At 40.9% G+C, this 15,845-nt stretch overlaps 1 protein-coding gene and 1 long non-coding RNA gene across 16 annotated transcripts in view; one reads left to right on the top strand and one right to left on the bottom strand.

Moving 5' to 3' along the window:
* The window catches only part of HMGN3 (high mobility group nucleosomal binding domain 3), a 44,634-nt gene that overhangs the window by 13,326 nt on the left and 15,463 nt on the right, over nucleotides 1–15,845 (bottom strand). For 7 of the 9 annotated variants that reach the window (XR_013225914.1, XM_077306220.1, XM_077306211.1 and 4 more), the window contains exon 2: nucleotides 6,015–6,065. Coding sequence is in view for 8 of the 9 variants with exons in the window: in XM_077306220.1 (XP_077162335.1) it covers nucleotides 6,015–6,065 (51 nt within the window). In the remaining variant the exon portion in view is untranslated. The remainder of the gene's footprint in view (nucleotides 1–6,014; nucleotides 6,066–15,845) is intronic. The other 2 variants (XM_077306170.1, XM_077306198.1) reach the window with 1 other exon arrangement.
* LOC143821830 (uncharacterized) overlaps nucleotides 1–15,845 on the top strand; it is a 49,947-nt gene that overhangs the window by 30,118 nt on the left and 3,984 nt on the right. For 3 of the 7 annotated variants that reach the window (XR_013225933.1, XR_013225928.1, XR_013225927.1), the window contains 2 exons: nucleotides 8,199–8,266; nucleotides 9,616–11,466. The exons of 2 other annotated variants lie outside the window; for them this stretch is intronic. This is a non-coding gene — a long non-coding RNA (uncharacterized LOC143821830). Of the gene's footprint in view, nucleotides 1–8,198; nucleotides 8,267–9,615; nucleotides 11,467–15,845 lie in introns of those variants that run through there. 2 more of the 7 variants (XR_013225931.1, XR_013225930.1) reach the window with 1 other exon arrangement.

Below are 15,845 nucleotides of genomic sequence, written 5' to 3'. Positions count from 1 at the left end.
ATCTTATTTGTCTCTTGAGAAATTTATATGCAGGTCAAGAAGCAACAGTGAGAACTGAACATGGAATCACTGACTGGTTCAAAATTGAGAAAGGAGTTCGGCAAGGCTGTATACTGTCGCCTTGCCTATTTAACTTGTATGCGGAGCACATCATGAGAAATGCGGGATTAGAGGAGTCACAAATTGGGATCAAGATTGCAGGGAGAAATATCAACAACCTCAGATATGCAGATGATACCACTCTAATGGCAGAAAGTGAAGAGGAACTAAAGAGCCTGTTGATGCGGGTGAAGGAGGAGAGTGCAAAAGTTGGCTTGAAACTCAACATCAAGAAAACAAAGATCATGGCATCCGGCCCTCTCAATTCCTGGCAAATAGATGGGGAAGAAATGGAGATAGTGACAGATTTTATTTTCCTGGGCTCCAAGATCACTGCAGATGGGGACTGCAGCAAAGAAATTAAAAGACGCTTGCTCCTGGGGAGGAAAGCTATGGCAAATCTAGACAGCATCCTAAAAAGCAGAGACATCACCTTGCCAACAAAAGTGCGTTTAGTCAAGGCTATGGTATTCCCAGTTGCAATGTATGGCTGTGAAAGTTGGACCATAAGGAAGGCCGAGCGTCAAAGAATTGAGGCTTTTGAACTCTGGTGCTGGAGAAGACTCTTGCGAGTCACTTGGACTGCAAGGCGAACAAACCGGTCAGTCCTAGAGGAGATCAGCCCTGACTGCTCTTTAGAAGGCCAGATCCTGAAGATGAAACTCAAATACTTTGGCCACCTCATGAGAAGGAAGGACTCCCTGGAGAAGAGCCTAATGCTGGGAGCGATTGAGGGCAAAAGAAGAAGGGGACAACAGAGAATGAGGTGGCTGGATGGAGTCACTGAAGCAGTAGGTGCAAGCTTAAATGGACTCCGGGGAATGGTAGAGGACAGGAAGGCCTGGAGGATCATTGTCCATGGGGTCGCGATGGGTCGGACACGACTTCGCACATAACAACAATAACAACAACAGGGACATATGTACAACTACAGTACATATTGTTGGAGAATATCTGTGGTATTCAGCCACTCCTAAATTAGTAAAAAAAAAAAAAGAATTTTTCATCTTGGATGTAATATAGAGCCAATCAAGTAAGAACATTCAGTTTCAGCAGCAATTCAAATGCAACAAGGATCCCCTGTTATTAGGGAGCAAGATCAATAGTTTCTCTATACTCCAATGGGCAGCAGTTCTTCAGGATTTTAGACTAATGTCTTTTCCAGGTCTGCTACCTAGTAGCTTTGGTAACTGGACTTGCCAGGAACTGAGCTTTGGCCTCTATATTGGACAAGTTTTTTTGTAAGCACTATTTATGTATGATTGTATGTGTGTATTTAGGAGATATCTAGGCCACCTTTCCAGAGCTCTGCTTGAGGCAGCTTATAATTAAAAAATAAATATTCAATACAAAACCCACAACCATTAAAATAAGCCCAGGGATATAAAAATAGAATAAAACTTTCCAGGATACAAAATCAGACAATAAAATAACTTGAACAATAAGAAACTTAATTAAAAGCTGTCTAAAAGACAAGTAATCGAGTACTGGTATCCATTCTCGTAGTCAAGTACTGAATGGAAACCTGCTCGGGCCCAGTTATGGCCATTTTGCAGCACCAGGAGATGAAAAACATGCAACAACTCCAGGAAACATGGTACGCAACCTGGACTGCTTACTGGTGGCTACTTAGCAGTTCGCCATGGCTATGGCCCAGTGTTGGAACTCCTAAGGGCAATGCTTGGGGGGGGATGAACACAATGGTGGAAAGCACTCGAATTGCCTAGCTCATTCCCATTCAATATTCCCCTCTTCTCTGTTTGACAGTCTAGCTCAGGGGTAGTCAAACTGCGGCCCTCCAGATGTTCATGGACTACACTTTTCACGAGCCCCTGCCAGCGAACGCTATGCGAACATCTGGACATCTGGAGGGCCGCAGTTTGACTACCCCTAGGCTAGCTGTTGCCGAGGATAGTTCCAGATCCCTGCTAGTAAATGGATGACATGGAAAGAAGAGGAACAGTGGTAGTTAGGATATGTGCCAAGAATCTGACCTGCACCCACCTGCAGGGTCCCAGCCACATGGTTTCTAAATTTGTCTTCTGGAAGATTCTGGCCATTTGTGGGTGGGGCTAAACAATGTGGACCTGCAGGGTCACCTGTCAGATTGGATGTCTCCATCTGAAGGATGAACCTACTTTCATGGGTGGCCAGGTCAGCCTGAAGATTGGCTACCCAGGTAATGAATGGTCCTGGGGGAGGGGGGATTTCCTGGGTGGGATATGAGCGTATACAGTGTTGGCTGCCTGGGTGGTGTGTCCCCAGATTCTGTTGGGACCAACATCTGCTTTCAGTGGAACCCCCGGGGAGCCGTGATTGGTGACAGCACCCTATAGGCAAAGCACTATGCTACTATCTGCCCCAGGGTACTGTGCATAATGGTTACCAGGTGTGGCCATGGTGCCTGGCTGAGAGAAGGGTCTGGGGGGTGGGAGCCTGCCAAAGTGGCTGTGGGACAATGAATTAAAATATATTTAGGTCCCTACATGCATGTACCTAAATCCACTGATGTCTTGCAGGGTAAATGGGTGATTCCAATAGAGAGCCTAATACCATATGGAAATATCTTTGTCTGCATGCAAGACTGCATGCAATTGTGGCAATTAAAGGCATAGTCCATGTTCACATGAACCCCACTGGATTGTATGTTTTAACAATATTATAACAATGCTATGCTGAAGTAATTGTTCAGTTTTGATCACTCCTTTCAAAAATGAAAACTAGTGGGTATTTATCAAGTCCTGGAGACTCAGGGTCTCTGCTCAGTGAGGCACGATCCTCCAAAGCGTGACTTTTAGCGAGCTGGTTTGGCTCTGACCTAGCACAGGGGGAGAAGGGTTTATGAGAACCCTGCTTCCTCTCTCCTGCTCGTGATACCCCAGTCAGTCTCCCAGTTCTCAGAGTCTCATCCACTCTCTTCCTCCCTGCCCTGCCCTGTGCCTGCTACTTCAATCCTTCTACGGATAGAATAGAAATTTTCTTTAAAAGCCCAGAACTATACTAGGCCTTACGCGCTCCCTGCCTTTATACCCTAATATATTGTTTCTGCCACACAAAGTCTGCAATAACAAAATACAATGTACCCTGAACACCACTACTGTTTCTATCATTATTAATTAATAATAATTAATAAGCTATGCCAATTTGCTCAAAATTATCTTCAGTACCTACAAGATTAAACATTTTAAAAATCCAATTGCAAGGTGAAAGTTAAATCTGATGATGCAGCTGTTTTCCACCTTGTTTTGTACAAAGCATCAACCATGTCCCACAAGAGCAAAATTACTTTTAAAAACAAAAACAGAACAATAAACCAGAGATTTAACAAAAGGGATGGAACAAACAGCCTTCGATGGCAAGAGACAGAAGAAACTACTTCAAAGCATTCCTGAGGGAAAGCACAGGCGGCCCTAGAGGATCCCACCCAGTGGTGACACCGAAGGAACAGATCCTGACATTTATGCTGCCTTAGTCGCAGTCTCTTGAAATGAGCTGACACTGTGCCAGAAAGAAATGAGTTTACTTGCACAGCCAACATTCCCTCCCTCAGAGATAAGAATAGTCCAGCTCTCAGAGTGTATTTGCATATAACTTTGGAGTTGCAAGAAGCATCAGATTTAAGAAATCACAGCACCTCATGCTGACTACCGTTATATTTGCTAAAGCCACAAGAATGTAAAGTCAGTATCATAAAAATCAGCAGTAGCATAGCTTCACTGGAGGTGGGAAAGAAACAAGACAGCAGCCTGGTCAAGCCCTTAGTATTCACATACAGTGTTTTTTGTATTCAACATGCTAAACATTACACTTGTTACAGAAATCTGTAAGGTGGTCCAGTATTACAATGCAGCAGGTAACAGACTTGAGCTATGAGCCAGGAAATCTCCTGTTCTGCCTTAAACGTACTAGAGAAGCTTAAAGTGAACCACTGCCTCTTAGCGTTCTCCCCTGGCCCTTTAGTAAAGGATTAATTTTAGGGGCTTTGTGTAAGATTTGCTGAGATAGAATATGTGAGGCTTTTTGAACATTTTCAGTCACTATACCAATGCAAAACATTATTATTCTAGTGTGGCCAGTGGATGTTACTGAGAGAGTAATGATGTAAACTTTATCAAATACCAGTTAGTGTATTGCTGGCTCAGGTAACATTTTAACTGGGGAAACCTTCCAGTTCATGCTCTTATACAACATCAGCTCCCCTCCGACACCGGATTCAAGAAACTTAGCACTCGTTTTCTCCTTTTTACTGTCATAAAGGTAAACTGAAATTGTGTGGACAGAAATAGTGACATGTCAGAAGTCCTAGGGTCCTCATACAAGAGAAGAAGTTTCAGGGTTTTTTACAACTTCCTTTCCCTTACTGAAACTGAACAGAAGCAGGATAATGATGTAAAATAAGATATGCAATTTGTTGAATGTATATAAAGGTAAAGGTAAAGGTATCCCCTGTGCAAGCACCGAGTTATGTCTGACCCTTGGGGTGACGCCCTCTAGCGTTTTCATGGCAGAAAACCACGGGGTGGTTTGCCAGTGCCTTCCCCAGTCATTATCGTTTACCCCCCAGCAAGCTGGGTACTCATTTTACCGACCTTGGAAGGATGAAAGGCTGAGTCAACCCTGAGCTGGCTGCTGGGATCGAATTCCCAGCCTCATAGGCAAAGCTTTCAGACGGCTGCCTTACCACTCTGCGCCACAAAAGGCTCTTTGAATGTATATAACGCATTGCATAAAATGTATATAATGTAAACACTTGGCCTGAAGGCCCATGTTGAAGCTGAAGACCTTGCTGAAGCTATACAGGCCTGTGAATATCCCGAGAACACCATCTAAGTTACTGAGTACTATGATGGCTGGACAAAAATCTAACGAATAAATAAGAATAGTCCATATGAATGGACATATAATTATGCATATCTAGAAATTCCACCTACCTGCTTCCATCTGCACTGTAGAAAGAAAATATTGGCCTGATCTGAAGATACATGATGGTGATGCTGGTAAAGTGGAGCCAGTCTGGATCTGATTAGTGCTTGGATTACAGACCTCTTGCCAAACCCCTTGTATGCCACCTTGAACTCCCAGACGGAAGATGTGTGATATAAATGCCATACCTTATAAATAAATCAGTGGCTTGCTGCACTTTTTAAATCCAGGTTACTGTTGAAAAATCTGGATGTTATCTTTGACAGAATATGCAGAAACCACCAAGTTAATGCTCCCCTTACCAATCTGCTATTGTTCTGCATGACACAACAGCTAGCAAACCAAGTTTATGCACTTCTCTATTATTCTATATCAGGCTTTCTAGAGTCTGGAGAGATAAGTACTCTTGTTTTAAGGGGGCAACAGAGGGACATAGACCAGCTTTAGCCCTGTCTCTGACATTGGGGGTGGTAGAGGCAACAGTACAGCATAGCCCTGCCCTGGCCCTGTTTCTGGCATTGGGGTGGACATAGAGGTGACGAAGCAGTGTAGGCTTGCTTTGGCCCTGTTTCTGGGGGTGGAGGCAACAGAGTGGCATAGGCCTGTTTCTGGTCCTGTTTCTGATATTGGGGTGCAGTGATGGAGTGGCATAGGCCTACCCCGGCCCTGTTTTTGCAGACTCCCACATAAAAAAGAGCAAATTGGGAGCCAGTTCAGTGTCCAGGTATAATCTGAAAATATTTCTGTGTTGTCACTTTCTGTGCTTTGGGAATGCCTGGTGATGTCACATCCAGTGGGTGACATGTGACTTCCCGGGCGTGACAGGAACATGTGGCCCACTGACATCATTCCCAGGATTTCTCAAACCCTGAAGGTATCAGGGGTTTCTCAATGGCAAAAAAGTTGAATAAGATTGTTCTATATTATTATTCTCTTTATAAAGTATGATCAATAAAAGAAAGAATTAGTGGGGAGGAAGGAGTCACACTTGCCTCTTGTTTTGTTACCTTGGCAGCATCCTTGCCTTCAGCACTTTCCGGAGACTAGAAAGGAAATGATACAAGCAAATTAGTCACATTATATTCTACTCAGAACAGATATTGGACAATAATTAGAAACCAAAAACTAAACCTCACATATTATGGCATCCCTCTATGATTTCTTGTACACTAAAGCTTCCAAAGGTGTTTTCTGGTGTCATTTTTCTGACACATATTGATTTTCTAGCAGCAAATTAATCTCTGTGAGTCACTTCTGGTGAGAAAATACAAACTTATCCTTGATTATGTGGCAAAACATTATAATAATGCATTACTCCCCCCTCCCCTCTCTGTTAACCAGCATTAAATTGCTGATTTGATCCTGAGCATTTAAAAATATCTATTCAAGCGGGTTTTAACATTTTTATTAAACAAACAAAAAACCCTATTTTAACAACAAATATAAATGAGATAAAGTGACTATTAGAGCCTTTACTGATAGCCCAGTAGTTCATTGATGTTGGTTAGGCTAGGGTGGATTAACAGAAGGAAACAAATACTTAAATATCCCTTAACACCTGAGAAGAACACAGACAAGAAAGGCACTGATTAAATATGTAGTTCCCTTCCATTTACACATGGCAAGCAGGTTCACTTTAAACAAAATGGCAGATCTACCAGACTATATTCAAACACACCTGAAAGCCAATGTAGACTCCCAGATTATAAGAGCTGAATCCTTGTACGTAGAATAATAGAATCATAGAGTTGGAAGGGAGCTCCAGGGTCATCTAGTCCACCCCTACAGAATGCAGGAAATTCACAACTACCTGCCCACCCACAGTGACCCTAATTCCATGCCCAGATGATGCCCCCCCAAAAAAAATCCACGGCCAGTCTGGCCTAGAGAAAATTCGCCTCCCAATCCCAAAATAGCGATCAGCATTTCCCTGGGCCACAAGAGTAAGGCATGGTCACAATCCCTTCTACCCAGCCACTTACAATATGCCTAAATTAACAGAATCAGCATTTCTGTGAGGTGGCTATCCAACCTCTGTTTTAAAACTTCCAAGGAAGAAGATCTCACCACCTCCCGAGAAAGCCTGATCTGCTAAGGAACCGCTCTGTCAGGAACTTCTTCCAGATGTTTAGCTGAAAATTCTTTTGAATTAATTTCATCCAATTGGTTCTGGTCCTACCCTCTGGTCCAACAGAAAACAACTCTTTTCCATCCTCTATGTGACAACCCTTCAAATACTAGAAGATCACTATCATTTCACGTCTTAGTTGTCGTCTCCAGGCTAAACAGACCAGGCTCTCTCAACCTTTCCTCATACGTCTTCATCTCCAACCCCCTCACCATTTTGGTTGCCCTCCTCTGGATGCGCTCCAGTTTGTCTACAGCCTTCTTCAATTGTGGTGCCCAAAAATGAACACTGCATTCTAAGTGAGGTCTAACTAGAACAGAGTAAAGCGGTACCATCACCTTGCGTGACACTATACTTCTTTTGATAAAAGCCCAAAATCCCATTTGCCTTTTTAGCCATCAAGTCACACTGCTGACTCATGTTCAGTGTAGAGTCTACTAAGACCCCTAGATCCTTTTGACACATACTACTGCCAAAACAGGCCTCCCCCATCCTAAAATGATGCATATGATTTTTCATACCTAAATGTAGAACTTTACATTTTTCTCTACTGAAATCCATTTTATTCATTTTAGTTCAGTTTTCCAGCCTGTCAAGATCATTCTGTATTCTGATTCTGTCTTCTGGTGTGTTTGCTACCCTTCCCAGTTTAGTGTCAACTTCAAATTTAATAAGCACCCCCTCTATTTCTTCATCCGAATCATTTGTTAATATGTTGAACAACACAGGGCCCAGGACAGATCCCTGGGGCACTCCACTCATCACTCCTACCCAAGAGGATGACAAATCATTAACAAGTACCCTTTGGGTGTGATCTGTCAACCAGTTCTCGATCCACCTAACAATAATAGGATCCATTTTACCAACTTGTCAACAAGAATATCATGTGGAACCTTATCAAAACCTTTACTGAAATCAAGATAAACTATATCTACAGCATTTACCTTATCTAGAAAGGTAGTAACTTTCTCAAAAAAAAATAAAGAGAGAGAAGGTTCATCTTAAGAAAGCCATGCTGACTCTTAGTAATCACGGCTATCTTTTCCAGCTGTTCAAGGACCAACCATATGATGATTTGTTCTAAAATTTTGCCAGCTATAAACATCAAGCTAACAGGTCAGTAGTTACCCAAATCCTTCTTTTTCCCCTTCTTGAAGTTGGGAACAAGATTTGCCCGCCTCCAATTTTCTGGCGCTTCACCTGTTCTCTAAGAATTGTCAAAAATAATGGGCAGAGGTTCATAAATTACACTGACAAGTTCTTTTAGTACCCTTGGATGCAATTCATTTGGCCCAGAGGACTTAGTTTCATTTAAAGAAACGGTGTTTATGAACTAGCCCCTACAGGGATCCTAGGCTGCAACTCCCAACCCTCATTTTGTGATATGATTTTGCCACATTAAGCACACTTTCTCTTGTAAGAGAAGACTGAGAAGTAGGAATTGAGCAATTCAGCCCTCTCTTCGTGACGTTAAAATGTCACTTTCTTGTCCCTGCAAAGGTCCTACCATGCCCGTTTTTTCTTCTCAAGGGAATTTTTTTGTAATTATGCCTTTAGTATTTCACTTGTAAGACACTCCCATCCCACTTTTACTCCCATCTCCTTAAGTTTTTCTGACCATTGGATTGTACCCAGCGTAATTTTTAGTTTGTTAAAAATTGCTTTCCTGCAATCCAGCCTAAGTATAGTTTTTCTCTTCCCCAATACTGTAAATTCCAAAATCACATTCAGAAATGGTTTGCCATTGCCTATTCCACAGCACAACCTGGTATTCCTTGAAGATCTCCCACCCAAATACTAGCCAGGGCTGTCCCTATTTAGCTTCTGAGAGCTGACGAGATCAGGCTAGCCTGGGATACCCAGGTCGGGCCTCCATTATATCATACTGAGTTGTTATTACGGCATATGTAACTGTTTAGGATTGCACTGTGAAGCTGGCTTTTAAGTGAATATAATTATGCTAGTGTGGTGTCTCACAAGTTTTTAAAAAAATGGGAATTACACAGGCATGACTGGGGGTAAAAATGTTCCTTTCAAGAAAAGGAGATAAGATTTAAAAAAAAATGAGTCTGCCATATAGAATCTGGATTATCTAACACTGAAGTATTTATTTAAACATTACTACATCAATACATTGATTAATCTTTAAAGAAACAGCAGATAAATGAATCTCTCAATGTGTATTTCATACTCAAAATGCTGAAGGTTAACGTTTTAAAATCTGCTGAAGTTGTTAGAGCTATTAAGATACAAAATGCATTGTATTTTCTCTTTTTTGGATTGTTTAAAGAAAACCCTGAAGACTTTAATGGCACTAAGTCTTGTCTTGCCATAAACATTTGGTAGAAATGCCAAAAGCATTTGTTATTGTTTTTTGGTGGAGGGGTGCATAAGTGGAAGGAGGTGAAGGGTGAAATTGGATTCTCTAAGACATTCTTATCTAATTGTAAATTATTCTTTTGCAGAATCTCCTGAATTTAAATGCAGTCTTGCTATGAGCTGGTGACGAGACAAAATGTATTGATAAGCCTTGCCTTATTAACTGCTTCAATTACCATTACTGCTGACTGAAGGGGGAAAATATTCCCCAACCAGGCCAAGGGCTCAGCTAGAACTCAGAAACTATAGAAGTGAAAAATTATTTTTAAATGTGCCTGGCACATACTCGGTTTGTCCGTTCCCATGCTCTCTTTATACCTAGAAACATGCAACATTTTAGACTTTTGCTTCCACTATGTGGGTGGTATATATGTATAGGTTTCTTTTTCTCCCCCCACCCCAAGAACAATGCAAAATGAAAGTTCAAAATTGTTCCAAGCTTATCACCTTACTATTATGTCTAATTAGCTCCTAAGTTTTTTATTTTATTTTTTCCATTTGTTTTTACAAAGGTAAATATTTCAGTGTTATCACAGAACATGGAAGAATATATATGGTCCAATCCTACTTCTAATTTTACCATTCCATGCTGTTACAAATACTAACCATTTCTCAATTAATTTCTGATTTTACACTAACATCCTCAAGACTCTGATATTGGTACACTAATTTAGATATATTAATATTTTCCAAATTAGTAAAATCCAGTCAGTTACGGGAGGTGTTTCTTATTTCCACTGGGAAGCAATACATTGTTGTGCTGCGATTAATTAACTATTACTTTCCTATGCACGCCTCAGACACATTATTTTAGATAACTGAGCAATGTAGGTATTGGATCCCTGCAGTAAACTATATCTGTAAACTCATATATAGTATCCAGAATATGTTGGCAGAAACGTTGGATAGGACTCTCCCAAAATGTACATATTAAATCTGCTCCACTGAAGGAACATCTCCAACAAGCACTAAAAGTCCCTGTACATATATACATGCTAGCCTATTAGGCTTTGAGACTCCTTCAGGTGGTAAAAAGCAGAATACATAAACCCAGCTCTTCTTCTTCTAATGGCGCTGTTTTGTTCCATTCTGCTTCCTTTTTGGAAGCAAGTGGGAGAAGTACCCCTTTCTCCTTACTAGGGGTGGGCAGAGGGCCACTCAGGAGTGACCAAGTTATGCTCAGCTCCAAGCAGTTAAAAGTACCTGTTGCCCCAGGGCGTCTGTAATCACTTCCTTCACCTTTCCTTTAAAGCTACTACAGAAGCTTCTTTCCTCTTCCTCTTCTGTACAAAGGAGAAAAGGGCACACAGATCCACACATCTTTGCTCTGCATAGGAAAATGACAGTCCCATTCATTTTTTCCTCCTCCTCCTCCTCCTTCACACATGTGCACCCTTGTGCTGGACAGCAAAGCTGCCATTTGCTTCTTTCAGAGTAAACATAGACGTAGCTGTGTATTTTATCCCCCCAGGCAAGTCAGAATATAGGGAAGGGGGTGCTTTGGGAAAACAGCAGAGGAAAAGCTTCCCACCCATGCACTGCAGACCAGTTCTGAAATTTTTTGTACTATCTGCCATTTTGTAACTTGTTTTAAAAACTCTTTTTTAAAAGTTAGCAGCTTCCAGAAACATCCCTATCCTACAGTGTGATACAGATAACAGCTTGGTTCTGATGTTACAGCAAAACATGGCTTTCTGCTAAGTAAATGAGTTTCGGTTTCATGCTTGTGTGTTCCTTCGTCTCTCCCTCCTCCTGTCAGGTACAGCGTGTAAAGAATGAATATTTGCTTTCATTAAAAAACATAAGTTGCAATTATTTCTAAACCAACAAAACTATGGCTGTCATTTTCTCAGCTAACAACCTTGTAGTGGAGCTCAGTCATTCATTTTCTGCAGATAAATGTATGCAGAATTACAGTGGAGGATCCAATGATGATGGATGGATGCTGCACTATCACAATCACTTCTTGCACTGTCCCATCCACCCAGAGATGTAGCAATATTCTGATCACGACTCTGCCTCTTCCATTGTTTTAAGTAAGCCAATGTACTCTATGGCAGGGGTAGTCAATCTGTGGTCCTCCAGATGTCCATGGACTACAATTCCCATGAGCCCCTGCCAGCAAATGCTGGCAGGGGCTCATGGGAATTGTAGTCCATGGACAACTGGAGGACCACAGGTTGACTACCCCTGCTCTATGGCACTATATTACTATTACTTACTCCCTGAACTACTATTAAGCCGTAAATCCACTAACCCTGAATCCGGATGCTGTGGAGCAAACTGTTTCGTTGTGCAATCCCCCCCACAAGGATGCACCCCAATTTCAACTAACTGTAGCCCAGAGTGATTTCATGATAATAGAGCAAAAATCATATGCGGACCACTGAGACTGTGCTTCTATTCTGAAGAAATAACTAAAAAACCAAATCTGTTCCTGGAAAAAACTGGAAGTATAATAAGGAAGGAATATGAAAAGAATGATTGATGACCACATCTGGACCCACTATCATACTTTAATGTACCAACAACTAGCGTGGAACCATCCTCACAATTGCAAACTTCTATCATTTTCATATAAGGGAGAAAGGTTTATTGTGTATGACTAAGGGCCATTACAATCAAGGAAAAAATATGCACCAGAAGAATTAACAGAGATTACAGTTTAAAGCAATTTAAAGGAGATCAAAATACTATAGAAAACCCTAGACAAAGACATAAAACTCTGAGATGTACTACAATGGGTTAGGCCTCAAGTACAGATCTAGCCCAAATTTTCATGGTGACCAGAGCATAAAATGATACCCAGTAAGTGATTCTCCAACACTAGACACAAGTTGAGACTGGTTAAATTGGCTGTGAAAACTTTAAAATTGCACTGAGTAAAGAGGACAGAAAATACTATAAAACGGAAGTTCCTCCAGTTCTAACGCAGAGAACACAAGCCCTAAGGCACAGGCTTTCAAGTATAATGGCCCATTAATATAGCCGCTGGAATAGAGTGAATGCAAACAGCTGTGAAGACTACTCTAAATTTTTGAAAGGTGATGTCACAGAGGTATGAAGCTCTACTGTGGTCCCTCTTGATTCTCCCATTAGGAGAATTTGGACGTGACTGTGATTTATCTTTATCAAACATGGACTTGAGATTAAAAACCCTATCATTTTTGGAATGTGGAGCCAGCTGAAGGTGCACTTGGGGTCTGGCTGATAGAAATGCTGAAGAATTTGATTTTAAGCATCAATTCAGTCAGTATCTCTCTGCAACCATATATAGCATTGCCTTGAAGGCTAACCACTGAAGAAAATTTTGAAAATGGGTAATATACCTAGGATCTCATTTTGGTTACTCCAGTGTATGAAATAAATATAAAGACGAGCGTAAAAAAAAACCCTTTTATTGTTCAGCCTTTGGATTCTTTTTCTCTGTTTTAAGGGATTGACGGTTCTACTCCAGTTGAAAGCCAACTAGTCAGAGAGGATTCTATCCTTTCAACTCAGGAAGCAAGGTGACAACACCTTTATATAATTCTCTCAATGTACTAAGCTATCCAGTTGAACAACACCTTACAGCAGGGCTCTTCAAGTTTGCCAGGTAAAGCTGGGTCCTGCTAATCTGGAAGTATGAAACAGGAATCCACATGACATTGCAGTCATAGGACAGGAAAAAAGGAACCTCAGTGGTGCTAAAAAGAAATCCTTTCCATGGAGGACTTCATCTTGGCATCTTGTGTTCCTCTTAGTGTGTGTGCTTTCTATGCATACATACTAGAAGCAGGTCCTAACAAAAAAAAAGCAAAAAACTGGCTTTAATTTAACAGGTAAAGCTGCTGACCAGTTGGAAAAAAACTGCTCTGACCGTTGGGCTATTCTTTTGTTTGGAAGCCACTCTGAGTTCCTGGAAAAGTAGGCAACAAATAAATAACCAATTCCTTACTTTTTGCACCACAACACCTCCAGGAAGGACTTACAAGAGAAGGCTAACCTTTGCTATCATGGTATACAGCCATTAAGGTGTAGCAGGAACTGGGAGATCTTGGTTCAAATTTTTAGTCTACTGTAAACTTCTTTGGATTACTTTGGAACAGTCACTCCTCATTTTGTACTGCTTCATATGTAAATCCATATGTATAATCCTGAGCACTTTAGAGCAAGGGCAAGATAAAAATATCTCCAGAATATGATGTCATACAGCAGCAGGATTGAACAGTATGAAATTTCTGCCTATAACAATGTCCACACAGCTCTCCAGCTGCAGTCTAGATTACTCATGTGACAGATTATTCAACTGACCCATTCCACTGCCGATTTGGTTTTGACTCCCCCCCTTTCCTTCATCAAGTCTACCTTTCCCTCTCCTAGCTAACATGAACCTGTGAATCCCTATCCTGTTTCCTTTTTGAGATCTCCAGGCATTTTGACTGCATGCACAGGCAGCAATCCTACATTTATTGTATATACAGTTATTGTGAATACACTATATTCAGGTAAATCTTACTTCTAAATAAAGACAACATGGAGCACACAGCACAATTAACTGTACAGAACCTAAATGCAAATCATATCAAAATATGAATGACACATGTGCATTTAAAAAGCAACTTATCTGGCACAGGAGATAGAAGTAGAACAAAAAGCATTGTTACCTGCTTCCATGTATTCTGAATATCAGGACAGTAATTTAAGTATATGGATGACATTCAAAGGTGAAATAAAGACTTTAGTATCTCTAGAAAACATTTCAGTGCCTAGGACGATAAACATATGTATAAATCTTCCTCATGCCAAGCCACCTAGCTCAGCACTGTCTACTCAGACTGACAGCAGCTTTCCAAAGTCTCAGACCTAGAAGGATTTTCCCAAAACCTTCTAGCCTTCCGCTGGAGATGACAGGGAGTGAACAAAGAGCCTTCTGCAGGCAAAGCAGGTGCTCTGTTTAAAAGCCACAATCCCACACAGCTGCCGTATTCTGACTCCTATCATATTGCATATTTGTGGATGTCTTTATGAGGCTGTTTACTAATATACTCTCCTTATATCTGTGCTGTTATTATTCTTGTTCCATTGTCTGAGGAAGTGTGCGTGCACACGAAAACTCACGCCTTGAATAAAACTTTGTTGGACTCAAATTTTGTTCTGCTACTTCATACCAATATGGCTACCCACCTGAATCTATATTCTGATGCTGTAACTGAAATATACCCTATATATATATGGGACCAACTCCAGTTACAACTGGGGAAACAGTCTATACCAGTTGTGCTAAGGTACAAGTATTCTACAGTAAATCAATGGGAGTTCTCAAGAAGGACTAAGCTGTATGAGGCTCAGCTGGGAAGTATCACTAAAAGGTTGGAGGGTCTCAGAGTACAACTCATGAAAATGACTTCTCCGTGATTCATCAATGCAACCTATTTTCCTTATTTCAAAAAATACTATTACAGTGTCTTAAGAATTTTGGAAGGGAGGGAGGGAGAGAGGAAGGAAGGAAGTTCCAACAAATCTTTAAAAGCTGTTTTTAAAAGGTAGAGTCAAAGTTTAAGAACAAGAAAACAACTTAAATCTTTTTCAAGCCAGGACAACATGCCTTCTTTTTGCATTCATTGGCTACTAATCAGGTCTGCAAATATGGTCTTAACTTGACAGTGTTAATAATAAATTTGCCTTATATGTATACTATAAATCACTGTTACATGCTATTTATTACACGACAGATTTTGGCTCCTCTTTTCTTAATGGCAATACTAATGCATTACTCTTGTATCCATTTATGGGGCATCTGTATATTGAGTATAATATCCTGCAGTAGAATGAAAAAAAGAAATAGTTTAACACCATAAATACCATTCTGGCCTTCTGGTTTACTCATGCTAGCTCATTTTTTTCTTTGTTACTTCATTATGTGGCAGTACAACAGACATGTACACACATGAAAATCTAACAAGAAGATCCCAAAATTCAGCCTTCTGTTTGTTCCAGTTTGATCATTTTATTTATTTATTACTATTATTTATTACTATTATTTATTACTATTATTTATTACTATTATTTATTACATATTATTATTTATTACTAGGGACCAAGCCTGTTGTACTTGTAAATACAATGGGTGCTAGGTGCACTTTTGGGGCCAGGCCCCCCGGGCCCAGAAGCGTACCTGCGGCCTCCTCGAAGGCTGGACTCTGAGGCATTGTACGATTTTGAAGTCCCACCTCCAAACCTCCAGGAATATTTCCAACCCAGGGGTAGCCAACCACCAGGTGGGGCCTGGAGAGGTCCTAGAATTACAGCTCATCTTCATAGTATAAAGATCAGC

This window comes from Paroedura picta, chromosome 1, assembly GCF_049243985.1.
Source record: "Paroedura picta isolate Pp20150507F chromosome 1, Ppicta_v3.0, whole genome shotgun sequence".
Taxonomy (NCBI): domain Eukaryota; kingdom Metazoa; phylum Chordata; class Lepidosauria; order Squamata; family Gekkonidae; genus Paroedura; species Paroedura picta.
This window is presented reverse-complemented; position numbering and strand designations above follow the sequence as displayed.